Source organism: Odontesthes bonariensis, chromosome 5 (genome assembly GCF_027942865.1).
Source record: "Odontesthes bonariensis isolate fOdoBon6 chromosome 5, fOdoBon6.hap1, whole genome shotgun sequence".
Classification (NCBI taxonomy): domain Eukaryota; kingdom Metazoa; phylum Chordata; class Actinopteri; order Atheriniformes; family Atherinopsidae; genus Odontesthes; species Odontesthes bonariensis.
The window spans coordinates 37,562,528-37,579,288 of record NC_134510.1 but is presented as its reverse complement, the minus strand read 5'-3'; the positions used below and the strand labels follow the sequence as shown (position 1 = coordinate 37,579,288).

At 42.3% G+C, this 16,761-nt stretch overlaps 1 protein-coding gene across 2 annotated transcripts; it reads left to right on the top strand.

Annotated features, from left to right (window-relative positions):
• The first annotated feature begins 8,792 nt into the window (after positions 1-8,792).
• LOC142380446 (uncharacterized) lies at positions 8,793-16,182 on the top strand. Of its 2 annotated transcripts, none has more exons than XM_075466315.1 (7): positions 8,793-8,911; positions 10,634-10,699; positions 11,542-11,643; positions 13,267-14,031; positions 14,430-14,584; positions 14,677-14,792; positions 15,029-16,182. In XM_075466315.1, exons 1-7 carry the CDS (start codon positions 8,851-8,853, stop codon positions 15,168-15,170), a joined length of 1,407 nt encoding a protein of 468 aa, XP_075322430.1. In that variant the 5' UTR covers positions 8,793-8,850; the 3' UTR covers positions 15,171-16,182. The 2 variants fall into 2 exon arrangements, with proteins under 2 accessions (XP_075322430.1, XP_075322429.1); XM_075466314.1 differs by having other exon boundaries at positions 11,539-11,643.
• Positions 16,183-16,761: the final 579 nt, after the last annotated feature.

Sequence of the window (16,761 nt, the reverse complement as noted above, 5' to 3'; positions counted from 1 at the left end):
CATTCCATGGTCTCAGATTTGGAGGTACTGATGGTCATCCCCGCCGCTTCACACTCGGCTGCGAACCGCTCCAGTGAGAGCTGAAGGTCACGGCCTGACGACGCCAACAGAACCAAATCGTCCGCAAAAAGCAGAGACCCGATTCTGAGGTCGCCAAACCGGACCCCCTCAACGCCCTGGCTGCGCCTAGAAATTCTGTCCATAAAAATTATGAACAGAATCGGTGACAAAGGGCAGCCCTGACGGAGTCCAACCCTCACAGGAAACATGTCCGACTTACTGCCGGCAATGCGGACCAAACTCTGACACCGGTTATACAGGGACCGAACAATCCATATCAAGGAGTCCAGCACTCCATACTCCCGGAGCACCCCCCACAAGAGTCCCCGAGGGACACAATCGAACGCCTTCTCCAAGTCCACAAAACACATGTAGACCGGTTGGGCGAACTCCCATGCTCCCTCCAGGATGTCCTGATAATAAGTAATAATAAGTTTTTTCCTGTTTGAGGTTGTCACGGTGACACTGCACCAAACATGAGTTCTTATATCTACACTCATCATCAAATAGAAGAAAAACATTGGATGTAATGCACAGGAAATAAATGTGACATTTAAATGTTGGTGATGTTAAAATGAATCCAACTCTCAGTTGGCAGCAGTGTGGACATGGTTTCACAGCCACACCACCTACTTCTAACAACTCGTGTAATCGATAGTCACAAAGCAAGATAGGTCTCCATCATCATTCCTCGAGGTTGGCCTGTTGAATGATGGATGAAGATGTCTCTTTTTAGGGGGATTACCGAAGTATTCATACGCCTTCAAAGGATAAATGACTTCTGGGTAAAACTTCACCATTTTGTCCACAAAAATGACTGAATTTACCAAACTTTATATTAAACAGCAAAGACAACACAGTTTGACAGAAAATAGGATTTCTGCAGCAACAAGGTGATTCCCAAAGAGCTGTAGCGTTACTTGATAAAATATAAGGATTTACCAGAAGTTCTCACTGTCTCAATAAACCTTATTTAACCTTGAATGTAGGACACCATCTTCCTTCAAAGAAGGAAAAACACAGAATCTAATGTGACACAGAATTTAAATGTAAATCAAAATTTACCCTCATCCACCCAGATAAGAGAACCAGATGCTTAATCTCGCTACTTTAGTGAATTCTCGTTTGGTTTGACAGACATTACGTAAAGAAAGCATGCAACACAACCTGTGATTATACATATATATATATGTATATATATATATATATATATATATATATATATACATATTTATGAACTATTTATTAAAAAGACATCAACTTTAAAAGAAACAGTAGATGAGTTGAATATGGGTGATTATATAAAAGGGGTACCGGATTTACTCAAATAGTCTATGTTTCCTTACTATTTGAAACTAAAGACTGACATCTTGGATTCATTTATCATTTTAACAGTGGAAGTCTCGAGACACCCATCATAGCCGTCTATAAGATGAAAAAAGGGTCGACCTTACTTCACAGTAGTCCTGTTTAGTCAGCTCGGAGCACAGCAGGTTGTGGCCACGCATGGATTTCTCTCGGTTCCGCTCTCAGGGCCTTCTTTTGGTTCTGGATTTGGTTGTGGATGACTTCAGCGGACTTTGCAGTTGCCTGGTCGGTCGCTTCTTTTCCACCAGGAAACGGGAACTGGCTGGTATCGAGAACTTACAGAATGACAAAATCGTCAGAGTTGGTTGGTTGCTGACCGACCCTGATGAGGTTGTTAGTTCGATTCTTTCATTGGAAGCTCAAGAACAAGCCGGAGGAATCTCAAGTTAAATAAAGTGTTTATTGGAGTCTGAGCTGCTCCATCCTCATGCTCCTGCCCGGTGCCTCAGGTCAGCTGATCAGCTGCTCCTGGAGGTACCGAGGGCTAAACGGAAGCTCAGAGGAGCTTTTCCACTGCCGGTCCGAAACTGTGAAACGACCTCCCATCACTGCCCATTTTTAAAACTCGTCTTAAAACCCATTTTTATTCCCTGGCTTTTAACCCAGCATGAGACTCTGTTTCTGTTTCTGTTATTGTTTTTATTGGTTTAAAGGTGGCGTATGAGATCTTGGAAAAATGGTTCCTGCAAGTCAAAAAAAAAACACACAACCTTGCCTCTTCCTTCAGCCCACCCCTCGAAACCACGCCTTCAAAACACATGAACGAATCACAAGTCTGTGAACGCGCAAGGGGGGAGGGGGGCTGACGGTTGATTGGCGTGTCAGAATCCAATAGAAGTAACTCTCATCATTACTTCTATTGGTCAGACATTTCCTCTTGCTACACCCTCTACAATGGACTAAAATATAATTTTTTTTTCCCAAACATTCTATTTTAGTGGGTGCAATGGGGTCGTGAGGAGGTTTTCAGACAATATGATAAAAAATGCTCCAGAAAACATCTCAGACCCCACCTTTAATATTGAAATCTAATCTACCGAAGTAAATCTAAGTAAAGTCATTTCCAGTTCTATTTAGGCATCTGGTTCTCTTATCTGGGTGGATGAGGGTAAAATGTCAACTTTGACTCATCTTGTCCAGATAAGATAGGGAATGAGTTAGTCTGGTTTTTCTCCGATTTTCTCCTAAGAGGGTTCTTTGTTTGTTCATCTTAAGTTAGCACTGTTGTTAATGTGTCCCAATATAAGTTTTATGGCAAATGTCTGTTGCTAAATCCACTCCCAAAAGCTTTCATTGGCCGAAGGTGGTTGTAAAGTAGTCTCTCCGTCGTTTCCTTTGTGTAGACTTCCCACATCTGGTCCCTACCCAGAAGAACATCCCCCCACAGGATAGTCTGTGTCTTCCAAAGGTTTAAGGTATATTAATTCCACACTGGAGTTTTTTCTACAGAGCTGTTAGCTGAAAACTTTGCATATCTCAACATGAACTGCTGCAGGTGAAAAGTATCAGTAACTGAAAGGGATGTCCTATAGAAAGAGGAAAAAGTCCAGCAAAGACCTGAGAGTTGTTCATGTTTATGCATTTCGCAGATGGTTTAAGCGGCTTACAAATGAGGACACAACATTACAGTTAACATCAAATCTAACAATAAGCTACGTAGAAGGAAACCAAACGTCAGACTCTGTTAGAGGTGACAGGGGTGACAGTGCAGAGTGTAGAGGAAAATTAATTCTTATATGCATTGAATTAAGTGTTACGGTGTATAACCTATAATAACCTCCTGCAAGGATACCACCCTGTCCTGTTTTCTTTCAAATCCTCTTATACAATGGTGGGCTTGTTAGAATAGATAGAGAATCTGACCGCTGCACTTTAAGGGGGACAGGGAGGAAGCTGAGTTTTACGACTATGTCTGGCTAACCTCAACTACGGTTGGGGGAGGATAGTAGGGAAGATGGTACTGGGAGTGGTGTCAAGGTAGTCTTGGCTGTAGTTAGGGAGGAAAAGTAGATAAGAATGCTCAACTATATCAAAGGAGGGATGAAGCAACAATCTGCATTATAACTGAATTGCCTTGTCTCAGTTGTCAGAGCAGCTCTGTATTTTGTATTGTGCTGTTCTCTCTTGCAAGATATTATTAAAAGCATCTTATCTCCTCAGAAAAAAATAACTGATTCTGTGCCTCACTAAAATTTCCACCACCACCACCATCTTTTCTTCAAGGATTGGAAATAGCATGTCATTCAAATTTAATTCAAATTCAATTAAAAAATACTTTATAAATTCCAAGAAGTTCCAGTTAAACCCATCCAGAAGGACAACATAAAAAACAAAACAAGGGAGACGGGTGACTGTGGCCATGCAGCTCAGTGATGAGTGCGGCACCTTCCAGATAGGAGAAAATACCACATTAGGTGAGAGGAGAAAAAAAATCATATTTCACACTTTACCCTTACCAGGATACAGTTTGAGATTGCAAAAAACCTCAGCACAAAAAAGCAACACATACACACAACATCAAGCATTGGGACCGGTGAGGAGGTGTGGGAATTGCGTATGTTAATCATTGAGCATGTGCGTGTGAGTGTGTGCAAGTAAGTCCATGAAGCTCTGTCTCAGAGGCCATTGTCCTTGATAATGCGATGGAAAGTTTATCAACCAGCCTAAACAGTTTCCACAGGTGTCCTCAGGAAGGGGAGGGAGCACATGGGGCAGAGCGTCTTATTTACATAGCATCCAGGAGAAGTTGCAGCTGGCAGCCAAGGCCAGCACAGGGGAGCCAGATTGAGATAACAAAAATTGTTTGGTTCAGGCAGACTTAATTTTTTTTTCTCCTGCCTTGAAGTCTTTGCTGGTGTGTCTCAATGGCGAATCCAAACAGCCAAATTGTGGGATGTACAGCCAAATTCCAGGACCTCTCCGCCCGGTCCGAGCGATCAGCTTTCTCCCAGATTTCTTCCATTTCTCTTCTGAGTCCAGGAACCTCAGGCAGCCTGCGAACCTGTGTAAGAGTCGCATCCAGCTTCCGATTCTGCTCACGTAACATCTCAGTCTCAGTGTTGATTGCTCTGCCGACCCCCTCAAAGCTGCCCACGTTTTCTTAATTTCTTGATACGCCAGGTATCCTCCAACTCCAAACAGGAGGAAACCAGTAATCATAAATCCAAATGTGTATAAATCTTCAACACCCTGGACTGACAACATCGACAAACACACAATCCTCCACTTCCCCCAGGAGTCCATTGTGCATCCAGGGAAGAATGTACCGCCAGGGCATGAGGGTTCTCCTTCTCCCAATTTTGCATTAGAGAAAATTTGATCAATTGCGTTGAGAGACCAGCTGACCAGATCCATCATTCTTGAATTCGTACAATATGTAAAGAGAGTCCCCAAAAGACAAAACTCAGACACGCTGAAGCAGGGCAAAAAAGGGAGGGTGGGGAGACAGAGAGAAATGCGTCCTCCTTCACCGAGAGCAAGAACAGAAAAAAAATATAAAAATAGCATGTCATACGTATGATAGGTGGCGCTGTACCCATTTCAACTATTGCTAATAGACACTGCATGAAAAGAGGGATTTGTGGATGTATGTGGCCCCTTACATGTCCGCATACGTTAAGCCCCTGCATTTGCGGTGGTAAAAGTGAAAACTTGGCCCAAGTTGTCGCAAATTGACCTGGCAACTGCTCCCCCATGCCCCCCTCCCCTCCCCTACTTAGGAGAGCCTTTAATATGTAAATGCCAGTGATCAGGTCAGGAGCTGCCACAGTCATTTTCAAGTGGGGTGGGGTGAGGTGAGGTGGGGGGTGGGCAGGCCTGTTTCTACACATTCATCACTATAACCTCCAACTCCAGCCAAGTTTGTTGCTGTGTTGTCTTGAAAAAGAAGAGGTGCACGCTGTCTGCTGGTGACAGGTGATGCATATCTGTTTTTTTTTCTCCCAAACACCTCTTTTGTAATACCGCTTTTTGTCGGCAAAATTCAAGGATTCAAGGATTCAAAGGTTTATTGTCATATGTGCAGTTAGAAACGTGTTTCCCTGAACAATGAAATTCTTTTCTTTGTTGCCCGCACTGGATGTCCAAATGTATAATAATAAAGATAAGATAAAGATAAAATAAGCATGCAACAGCAATATTCTAAAAGGTTTCTTAAATAAAATAGAAATATAGAAATAAAAATATAGAAATCTGGCCTGTATACATAATGTGCAGTAGTGCGCTCAGTGTTTTATTGTGTATGGCTTAATTCGGTGTCACAATGGTCACAATATCGCCGAGGTCTTTTCTTTGTCCTTGCAGAGTCCATTTTTGGGTCAAAACAGTGCAAATTGCCAGCTGTGGTCAGACAACATTAAATAGCAAAAGGACGGGAGGTTGTCTCGCGAGTATTCCGTGTAATGACGTATACGCATATGATTGGTGGAGCTTAACGGCTCGCATAAGCTCTCGTTCAATCACGTATGAGAAACATTGTGTCGTGCAGTGTAAACAAAAAGTTTAAGTAGCAGATCTGGCGGCAGAAAGGCAGGCAGAAATCGCTGAGGTCCCGTGCTGTGAAAACTGCCCTGGTTTGCGGAATACAATGGCTGGAAGACGACTTGCTTTCAACTCCCCAGCAACTCTCTGCGGGTCTACAGGTTTGTGTGTTTTTTCTACTTGCACATGACTATTTGATTGTTTAATTTTAGTCTTGTTGACACTGTACAGCACTTGGGACAGTTCTCGCTGATTTTAAATGTGCTGTATATTAAACTTACTTACTCACTTGCTTACAGGCAGATAAAATGAAAGTCCTGTTGAATTCTATGACCGGAATGTCTCGTATGGTGGCCAGCACTGTGGATACGGTCGTGGAGAGGGTTCTGGAGGGAATCAACGAGATTCGCTAGGTTGGAGGCAAGATGGCCGTCGAGAACGGACTGAAGTTACATTCCAGAGAAGTTGAAGAGCGCACCCCCAAGAGAAGGCGGATACAGAATCCGAAAATCGCGGTAAGAGTAGGTTATTGACTGTGGCTTTAGGCTAAACTCAACTTAATTGTGTCCATCACGTGAAAACCAGTGTGAGTTGCTTTATTTAAAAAAATGAATTTCGTGTTTTCATTTTATAGGAAGCAGTTCGCCGCCTGCATAACTCACCGTGGCATTATAATCCAGGTCAAGGGTAAGAATAAGTGAATGTTCTCCCAATATCTAGTTGAGTTGGACCCGATGTTACGTTACGTCAATGCAGTTTTTTTTTTATTAACCATAGGACTATTGTTTTTACAGGCTACTGTCACCTCACAATATGGATGTAACGAGTCGCTTGAAGGAGGCGGTGTCAAACAGTCCGAACTTCAGAGAGGCAGACGGGGACACTATCGAGGGTGAGCGGCGCTGACTTTTACCACGGCTGGCACTGATACTTTTAAGCACTGGTCATTTTATTCATTCCTCTTGTTTGTTTGTTTTTAGCTGCGTGAGGACCTATGTGCTGTGCTACGGGCGCGTCTTGAAGCCAACCCGAAATACTCACAGTCTCACCACAGAAGAGTGAAAGAGAGTAAGAACATATACGCTGTCAATATGACTTTCGTTACTTTATAGACAAGTTGTCAATATGCTGTGCATGGCTAGACTATGTTTTGATTATTTATTGGTTATTCCAACAGCTCCCAGAAGCCAGCTTCTGATCCAGGATGAGGACGTCTGACAACTCCCGCAGACCCTGCAGGGACCGGAGTAATGCGAAGAATGCGGATTCCAAACGGCGGCGTTTAGGCTTATTGTGTATATTGTAGGCTACAGCAGTGTGTGTGTGTATAGTTTTCAATTCTTTATTATCAACATGGTTCTTATTACAATGTAAGCTATGTACATTGTGTGGTGTGGCAATAAAAGCGCTTTAAAAAAAAAAGTTTCCTTTTTCATTTCCTCAATAGATTCACGTCATTCATGCCTGCATTCATAGCCTAGTCATAGTGCAGCTTATAAGAATGACGTGAATATATGAAGTACACAAACATCCCAGGAATATTAGTAATCATAATCACAATTATTAATCATAATTGCTGAGTGATATGCCCATATAAAGTATGCATATATTAACCTTATTGGCCAATGGGCGGTCAGCTTTACAGGAGCTTTTTCATGTAATCACGTGCCTTTTTCGTCCAATACCAGCGAGGCCAGTGAGAGGTCCAGGCACTCTCACAGCGGGGTGCTAATCGCTGAGCCATTAGCACCCCGTTGTGAGAGCCCGCCGCGAGTCGGGTTCGTTTCCGACGATTTTCTCGCTCAACAAACTTAAAGTTTGTCTGCCTGCAAGCGCCCAGGTGCGTCCGAAAATTAGGCAAATTCGTGGATGTTCACTGCCGTCCACAGTGACACAAATCCCTCTTTTCGTGCAGTGAGAGTCACTTCCTGTTGACCTCTTCACCACCAACAACAACAACAAACACAAGCATTTGAGACAGATGGAGAACGAAGAGCAAGATGAAGCTCTGTCCCTCTATATTTCGTTTGTGATGAGCTGCTTATTGCACAAACGTGATTCTCCATCACGTTGCCCCCAAGAAAAAATCTTGAGCATGCGCAGAACGCCTAGTCTAAATCACCACGTGCTTCACCGTCTACAAGCAGGTTTAGAGTGACTTTCAATCCGAGTTATCTCGGGGTCTTAATCCGATCCCGTGTAATCCGATCCGATCCAATTTCTTGTCCGATTAAGGTGTCTACATGAGCTTAATAATTCAGTTTTATTGTAATTTAGCCAATAATCCAAACCTTTCAGTGTCATGTAAACCCACTGACAGTCAGTCAGTCTTCTAGGCAGTTATGAAGGCATCCACCAGTATTTTTCAGACTTTCTCACTCAATTATTATTGGTCAGCCAATACAGTGGTTCAAATATCAATGTCGATAACCGTGCAAGAAAACACTTAAAAACGTCCTATTTTTCAGACTTCCCCTTGTTCTGCGGGTGATTTCCTAAATTGTTCATCAGAGTCAAAAAGGCATTTCTCTGGTGTTCATTGTCTTCTGGACAAATATCTTTTAAAGTCATGTATTTCAGTTGGATGGGCGGTGAAATGTGCATGTGTCTCATGCACATTTTAGGGATGTTTAACCCACCAGAATTTTAAATATGACAATCTTTGTATCACAACAATGCACGGAAACAGACATAGTTCCTAGATCAGATGAAACCAAACGTTGATAGCAATCTCTAGCTAAAGGACAGCGGAACCTTTGTCATGTTGTTTGTGCTTTGCCCAAATGCTTTTTACATATTATTGAGAGAAAGAGGAACCTGTTTGTTCTCCATGACATACTGCTGGGATCCTTTTTAAAGCCGCGCTTCCCATCAGCACCATCACTTGTTAAAGACTGACGTTATCAACAGCTCTGAAGTAACAGTGGTGAATTATTTTTAAAGATGGAAGAGGAAATCAATAGTGACACACTGGTTTTAAGAAAGGTTGCTTCAGCTCCAAAAGGTAAAAGACTCTTTCCTCTCTGGGTTTAATGATTTATTTGGCATTTTATGCATCTTTAAAGGTGCTCTGTATGGAAGAATTACGGTCCAAACCTACTGATTTTAATATTCTGAGGGTTATCTTTTTTTGGATAGACACATGGATAGATCTTTCTTAAAGGGGAAGTTTGGTTATTCTAAACCCGGACCTTATTTCTGGCATAAAACAGGTTCATCTCACCGATAACAGTTTGGTGAAAGTTGGCGTCCTTCGGACGATATTCAGATCAGAATCAGAATCGCCTTTATTGTCATTATAATTTACATTACAATGAAATTTGGTTGCAACTCCAAAGGTGCTTATAAAATAATCAAACTATGTTTAAAATAAATTTAAATATATTTAATTAAAATGAAATAAAATGAAGGCACAATATGAAATATAAAATAATATATGGTAGTGAACAGAGTGGAACAGAGTTATTTGAACTTGTAAAATATTGCACGTTTTTCCAGAATTACACATATTGCATGGTATATATTGCACATGAAGTGTATTGCACAGTTCTCATTATTGCATGTGGTGATGAATGAACTGTAAAAATTTAGTATCTATTTATTTGTATTGTTCAGTATAGTGATAGCTCTTGGATAGAAGCTGTCCCTGAGCCTATTTGTCCTGGACTTGTGTGACCTGTAACGTCGTCCAGACGGTAGCAGGTCAAACAGGTAATTTCTGGTGTGGGATGTGTCTTTTATGATACTGTCCGCTCTGCTGAGGTAGCGAGAAGTGGCAATGTCCTCCTGGCTGGGCAGGGAGCAGCCAGTGATCTGCATGTATCTATATAACGGGAGACAGCGCAGCCTCTAAAAAAGGCATTATCTGTCTTGATTTCACCAATACTTTAAGACCAATCAATGAATGAACGCGTACTATTGCACTGTTAGCTCATAGCTGCCGTGTTGTTGTTATCCGGGGCTATCGGGGGGCTATCAGGGGCTTTCTACACACGCATCTACTGGGATGACTTCCTCAACGCACGCCGCTGCAGCACAGCTTATTCTGCCTTAGAAACTCCCCTCTAATATCTGCATCTCAGCCAAGCTACCACTCTTTAGTTGTAACTGCGTCATGTGAGCCGAGTTCCAGCCTCGTTTTGGCGTTGACGAAGGTAGTCCGGCTAGTTGGCTAGCCGCCTGCCGACAGCCGCACTTGTTTCACGGTGTAGACCGAGCAGTACCAAGCAGTAAACAGCAGTTTATTCTATTATTGTAAAAGTCTGTTGCTCACAGGCTTTTATTTTGTAAAAGTCTGTTGCTGTCTGCTGCCGTACCGGAAAAGAAAGTAATAGGCGGATCCACCAAACATGGAGAAGGTAAAGTACTTCTTCCAGACGGCGGAGTCGACAGAACCTAAGTCATCTGTAAACACTGCCAAGTTGAATTGTCTTCTTACCGTAGTAGTTCCAGTCTAAAATATCACTTAAAGGCAGAGGAAAATGGTGTCGAACCTGCATTTTAATGAACCTTTCGTTGTTTTTCAGAATAAACTATCTGTTTATGGGATTTGCAGGTCACTGCATTCTGTTGTTATATAGATTTTACTACGCAGTCCCAGCTTTTAGACACCGGGGTTGTTACCGTTGTGGTGTTTGTTGGATGGGATCACTGATGCTGTGAAGAATCCTGATGAATCCATTCATTCAGCTCTTTCTTTTCCATTTATCATGTTGTTGTGACACAGAGGAAAAGGAGGACCAGGCAGTTATTTCTGAAGTGAACCCTAAAGAGCTTGCAACTCCTTTATCAAGTAAGTTATTCAATTTTGCTGAACCGTACAATATATCTTATCAACAAAAGAAGAAACTAATGTTTCAAGTAGGCTCTTTGATGATGCCAACCCTGAGAATAATGAAAGCAATTTTATTTAAGATGTCTAAGATAACCCTAAATGTATGTTATTGTGGCTGTCAGGAGGCTTCTGACACAAAGAAAGACAGAAACATCTGGAGTTATATTGACAGTGACTCACACAGCCCAACAAAGAAGAGCATTCAGACACAATTTTTAGAAAAAATGCAGCCAAATCCAGAAATGAGCTCTAAGTTAGAAACTCCGTATTTGCTTGTGTTTGGTCTGTTTGTATTCAGTTTCTTAAAGCAGAGTAAGTTGCAGTGTGTTCTGATAGCAGAATGTACAGAGATTACAGCTGCACGTGGTGTAGTGGTTAGCACCGTCACCTCACAGCGAGAGGGTTCCAGGTTGCGTGGGTTCTCTCAGGGTACCCCGGGTTCCCCCCACTGTCCAAAAACATGCATGTTAGCTTAATGGGTGTCTCTAAAAATTGTCCCTAGGAGAGTGTGTGTGTGGATGTTTGTCTTGTTTGTCTCTGTGGGGCCCGTTGATGGACTGGCGACCGCTGGGATAGGCTCCAGCCCCCCCCCCCCCCCCCCCCCCCGACCCGACCAACGGATTACGCGGGTATAGAAAAGGGATGGATGGATGAAGATGACCTACTTGATTAAAAAGGGGATAATTGTTTCATGTCAGACTGTTCTATCGTCGATGGAAGAGAAATCGTTCTTGTTCAGTGGATCATTTTCAGTAAACTTTCCACAATGATGTTGAGTCTCTTTTTTTTGTTCCAAGCAGAAGTTGAAGCAGCTGCACGCTGTCACTCTCGTCTGTTGCTGGTGTGTTTGGGGATACTTTGCGTCCTCCTGGCGGCGATCATCGTGGTGATGGCCGTCTACAGTGAGTTCTATTTCAGTGCTAAAATTTGATAAACAATTGCAACAGCTTACATCAAATTTGTATCAGCAAAAAGACAAAAGCAAAGAAATCTGTTATGTATTTTATGCTCTGGGTTTGCATTTGTCAGTTTGACTGTATTGCTTTCAGAGAAAGGGTTAAAGGCATGGTTGGTAATCCTGAAGAGCTAGCAAGAGAGCTAGCAAGATTTGAAAGTGGCATCTCCGCTAACCTTTTTCTAAATACATCATGTATAGATTACTCAGGATAGACGGACCATTTCACCCAGTATTACAAAATGTGTTTCTGAACAGGATTACCAACCAAATTATTGGACATCACATTCCTTTGCCCAGACGTAGGTCACCAGGGCCTCCCCCTGGAGCAATGCCCAGGGGTGGGGCCTGGTAGCGAGCGCCTGGTGGCCAAGCCTGTGTCCTTGGGGCTCGGTCAGGCACAGTTCGAAAATATAACGTGGGTCCCCCTTCCGACAGTTTCACCACCTGTGGGAGGGGCCAAGGGGGTCGGGTGCAATGTGCGCTGGGTGACAGCTGAAGGCAGAGACCTTGGCGGTCTGATACTCCGTTACTGAAGCTGGCTCTTGGGACGTGGAACGTCACCTCTCTGCTGGGGAAGGAGCCTGAGCTGGTGCACGAGGCTGAGCGGTTCCGGCTAGATATAGTTGGACTCACCTCAACGCACGACTTGGGCTCCAGAACCAGCCTCCTCGAGAGGAGTTGGACTCTCTTCCACTCTGGAGTTGCCCGCGGTGAGAGGCGCAGAGCAGGTGTGGGCATACTTATTGCCCCCCGGCTGTGCACCTGTACATTGGCTGTACCCCAGTGGACGAGAGGGTAGCCTCCCTCCGCCTTAGGGTGGGGGGGACGAGTCCTGACTGTTGTTTGCCCTTATGTACCAAACAGCAGTTCAGAGTAGCCACACTTTGTGGAGTCCCTGGAGGAGGCACTGGAGAGTGCTTCTGCAGGAGACTCCCTCGTCCGGCTGGGGGACTTTAATGCTCATTGGGCAATGACAGTGAGACCTGGAAGGGCGTGATTGGAAGGAATGCACCCCCCCCCGATCTGAATCAGAGTGGTGTTTTGTTATTGGACTTCTGTGCTCGTCACGGACTGTCCATAACGAACACCATGTTCAGGCATAAGGGTGTCCATATGTGCACTTGGCACCAGGACACCCTAGGCCTCAGCTCGATGATCGACTTTGTGGTTGTATCGTCGGACTTGCGGCCGTATGTCCTGGACACTCGGGTGAAGAGCGGGGCAGAGCAGTCAACTGATCACCACCTGGTGGTGAGTTGGCTCCGCTGGCCCAAATCTATTGTGAGGGTCTGCTGGGAACATCTGGCGGAATCCCCTGTCAGAAGGCCCTGGGGGTGGATGAGGTCCGTCGCGAGTCCTTCAAGGTTCTGGATGCTGTAGGGCTGTCTTGGTTGACACGCTGTAATTTCATGTATTTGCTCCCCTGCACAAAACAGATGTTTACACAAACGATCTCATGATTATTTATCCTGAATTGGGACACTGTAGCATTATGGACATATCAACTGAAAATATGACATGTATTGACTAATTGACTGACTGACGTGCGCTCTCTTTTCGTTCACAGTTAACATGGTAATGAACAAACAGGACGCAAACCTCAGTGCAGAAAACCAGCAGCTGATGGTAGTCCTAAAGAATCGGAATGAGCAATTGACCGCTGACAATAGAGTCCTAAAGAACCAGACCGAACAGTTGACCGCTGACAATACAGTTCAAAAGAATCGGACCGAACAGTTGACCGCTGACAATAGAGTCCTAAAGAACCAGACCGAACAGTTGACCGCTGACAATAGAGTCCTAAAGAACCGGACCGAACAGTTGACCGCTGACAATAGAGTCCTAAAGAACCGGACCGAACAGTTGACCGCTGACAATAGAGTCCTAAAGAACCAGACCGAACAGTTGACCGCTGACAATACAGTTCAAAAGAATCGGACCGAACAGTTGACCGCTGACAATAGAGTCCTAAAGAACCAGACCGAACAGTTGACCGCTGACAATAGAGTCCTAAAGAACCAGACCGAACAGTTGACCGCTGACAATAGAGTCCTAAAGAACCAGACCGAACAGTTGACCGCTGACAATAGAGTCCTAAAGAACCAGACCGAACAGTTGACCGCTGACAATAGAGTCCTAAAGAACCAGACCGAACAGTTGACCGCTGACAATAGAGTCCTACAGAATCGGACCGATCTGATGACGGTGGAGATTGGAAACTTAGAAAATCAGACTAAGCACCTGAACAGACAGAAAGACGACCTCAACTGGACGCTGGGAGTCATCCTGACGTTCAACAACTTTCCGGTGAATCAATTCTGCCCTGACAAAAGTAAGTACATAATAAAGCCATTTAACAACTTAATACTATTATTCTACTCTGTAGAGGGAAATATATGCAAATCCCTTTCAATCTCTCTCTGAGGAACAATGTTTTAAACACACATTTGTGGACAAACTGGAGCTCCTCTGAACATCTTTTGTACCAAATCATGATAACTATCCTGTTTTCTAGTCCTATTACTAACCCACATCACAACTTTTCAGTCCTGAAATGCAACAAATAAAGTTGAAGAAAACATTTAATATCTTGAGTTTATATTGGCTGGATTTATTCTGGCAGAAAACGTCCTGCTAAAAAAAAAATCAGTCAGTTTAAAAAGGCTGCCATTTGATTTTGATATGTCAGATTTAATAATGAATCAATTTCTCCGACCATTTCTTGAGCAGAGTGTCAGCCCTGTCGGGGCGGCTGGATTCTTTACCAGAAAAAGTGCTACCTGTTTTATGATGAACCCGCTCCTTGGAAGTCATGGACACAAAGTCAAACATATTGCAAAGACAGCGGTGCAGATCTGGTTGTTATTGATAATCAGCAAGAACAGGTGAGCTGTACATTTTCTTTTTTCCAATTGTTATAATTGATGTCTTTATCAAAGTGAATGTTTCTGATGATTCGCCATGTGATGACTTCCAGGAATTCATCAGTAATAACACCAAGTATTACTTTAGCGTGAACCATGGATACTGGATTGGGTTAAAAGAAAGTAACGGCACCTTTATCTGGATTGATGGACGCAGAGACACTCTTAGGTAAGATCCAAAAGTAAAAAATAAGTATTGACCATGACTACGGCCCAGCGCTGAGACAGAAAAAGAAAAGAAGGATTTATTTTCAATGCAAACTCAAATCAGAAAGTATAAACTATACATTTACCAGGATTTGATGTCAGCTGTTTGTTTCTTGCAAAACTAAAGTTGTTTGATTTAATGAAGTGCATTAGCAGTACTATGAATGCTGATAATACTGTTCATGTTTACATTTTAAGGTACTGGCTGGAGACTGGTGGATCAGGTTCATATGTGCTGGTTATCCCTGATAAGAGCCCAACGCAGAGCTGGAAAAGAAGTTCTCCTGAATTTCAACTCAGATTCATCTGTGAGAGTGAAGCCTTGATAAGGTCAAATTAGTGAACACTGTGTCTGACTTTGTCCTTTTGGTGCCGCATGCATAACTACAGACTTGCTTCATCGCTTTTGAATAAGAAAATCCAAAAATATGTTGATGTCTCTGCTAATGCTCTTTAGAATGAATTTTATTACTTTAATGTGTCTTTTTAAAGATTGAATGATATTGTTCTAAATAATGGTACAGTAATGAGGAACTTAGACTCCTTCTGATTATAAATTGTATGGTAATTCATTCACATATGAGGGGTGGGTTAAAAATGTAATTGATGTAAACTGAAACCGAGTCGGGATGTTCTTAAGTCAATTAATCTAAATAGTTGTGATTTATTTGCTATTTATTTCATGAAAATAGCCTTGATTTCACTAGAAAAAATGCCCCTCCAAAAATAAGTTAAAAAAAAACAACAAATAAAAGACGTTTTTGCTTGAAATAAGCAAAAAAAATCTGCAAATTGAACTAGTGAAAATCAGTTTGTCAAGATTTCTTGAAATAAGATGTGATATTTAGGACTTTTGAAATAAAAGTGATCTTGAAATTAGCTTAAAAACCTCTTCAAATGTAAAAAAAAAAAAGCTTGTTTCATATGATATGTGACTCAAAACAATTTTCATTTACCAAGATATTCAAGATGTATTGTTTTCAAACAAGTCCCTATATCTGGCTGAAATGGTACTTGTTAGGCAGTTGTGTCTTATATTAAGTGTAATGAGATATTTTGACTAGAAATGAGACAAATATACTTGGTAAGACTTTGATTTTTTTCCAGTGTGCTGAATAATAACTGATCATCTGAAAGCATGTGGATCAAATCTTTCTGAGTGAGAGCCGGAGGAAAGAAAACTGGACTCATTTCTCTGTGATGAAGCGGTTGTTTTTTTTCCAGTGTGGAAGATAATCCTCATGATAAATCATGAAAACGTTTGCAAACTTGTAAAGGCATTGATCAACTGTTTGTAAAATTAGCAGAGCGCTTTGAATAAAAATGATTAAAATTGTGAATTGATTTGATAATCTTGACTGATGTTTTTTTTTTTTTTTTTTTTAAATAGAGTGGGTCTGATAGCCAGCTGGGCCATAAATTCATTGTTTGCAACTCCCAGCCTTCAGCCCGTAGTTCAGCTGGTGAAATGTTGAGTTACATTAGCCGCTTTCGGACAGAGCCGTTCTAAGAACGGTCCTCCTCGAATTTCGTTCTTCCCCAGCGGAACTGTTTCAGTCTGCATTCCCACATGAGTCGGGACTGATGCTGCGCAACTATGGGGGAAATTTGGGTAAAAAAAAATGTAATAAATATGAACAAATTTATAAATGTATATATAATTAATATAAATATAAAAATGTGACCCACAAATAAATGTATATATGTATATAAATATACATACATTTGTAAATATATTTTCGAGATTTAAAAATAAATATGCTTTACTTTGTGTGTGCAGTCTGGCAGTCTGCATTTGTGGATCCATTTTTTGCTCTCGTGTCCATGGCGTAATTTTGACACACTCCTACTGTGCTGCAAGATAAACAAACAAATGCATGCACGCTGTTTGAATGTGAACAGCGGCACAGCCCTCTATTCACGGAGCATCC

Excerpts from the sequence above, each read along its gene's own strand:
- LOC142380446 (XM_075466314.1), top strand. The coding sequence starts at position 8,851 with ATGGAAGAGGAAATCAATAGTGACACACTGGTTTTAAGAAAGGTTGCT. Across the intron at positions 11,644-13,266 it reads CGTGGTGATGGCCGTCTACA|TTAACATGGTAATGAACAAA; the intron begins GTGAGTTCTATT and ends TTTCGTTCACAG. Across the intron at positions 14,032-14,429 it reads TCAATTCTGCCCTGACAAAA|AGTGTCAGCCCTGTCGGGGC; the intron begins GTAAGTACATAA and ends TTTCTTGAGCAG.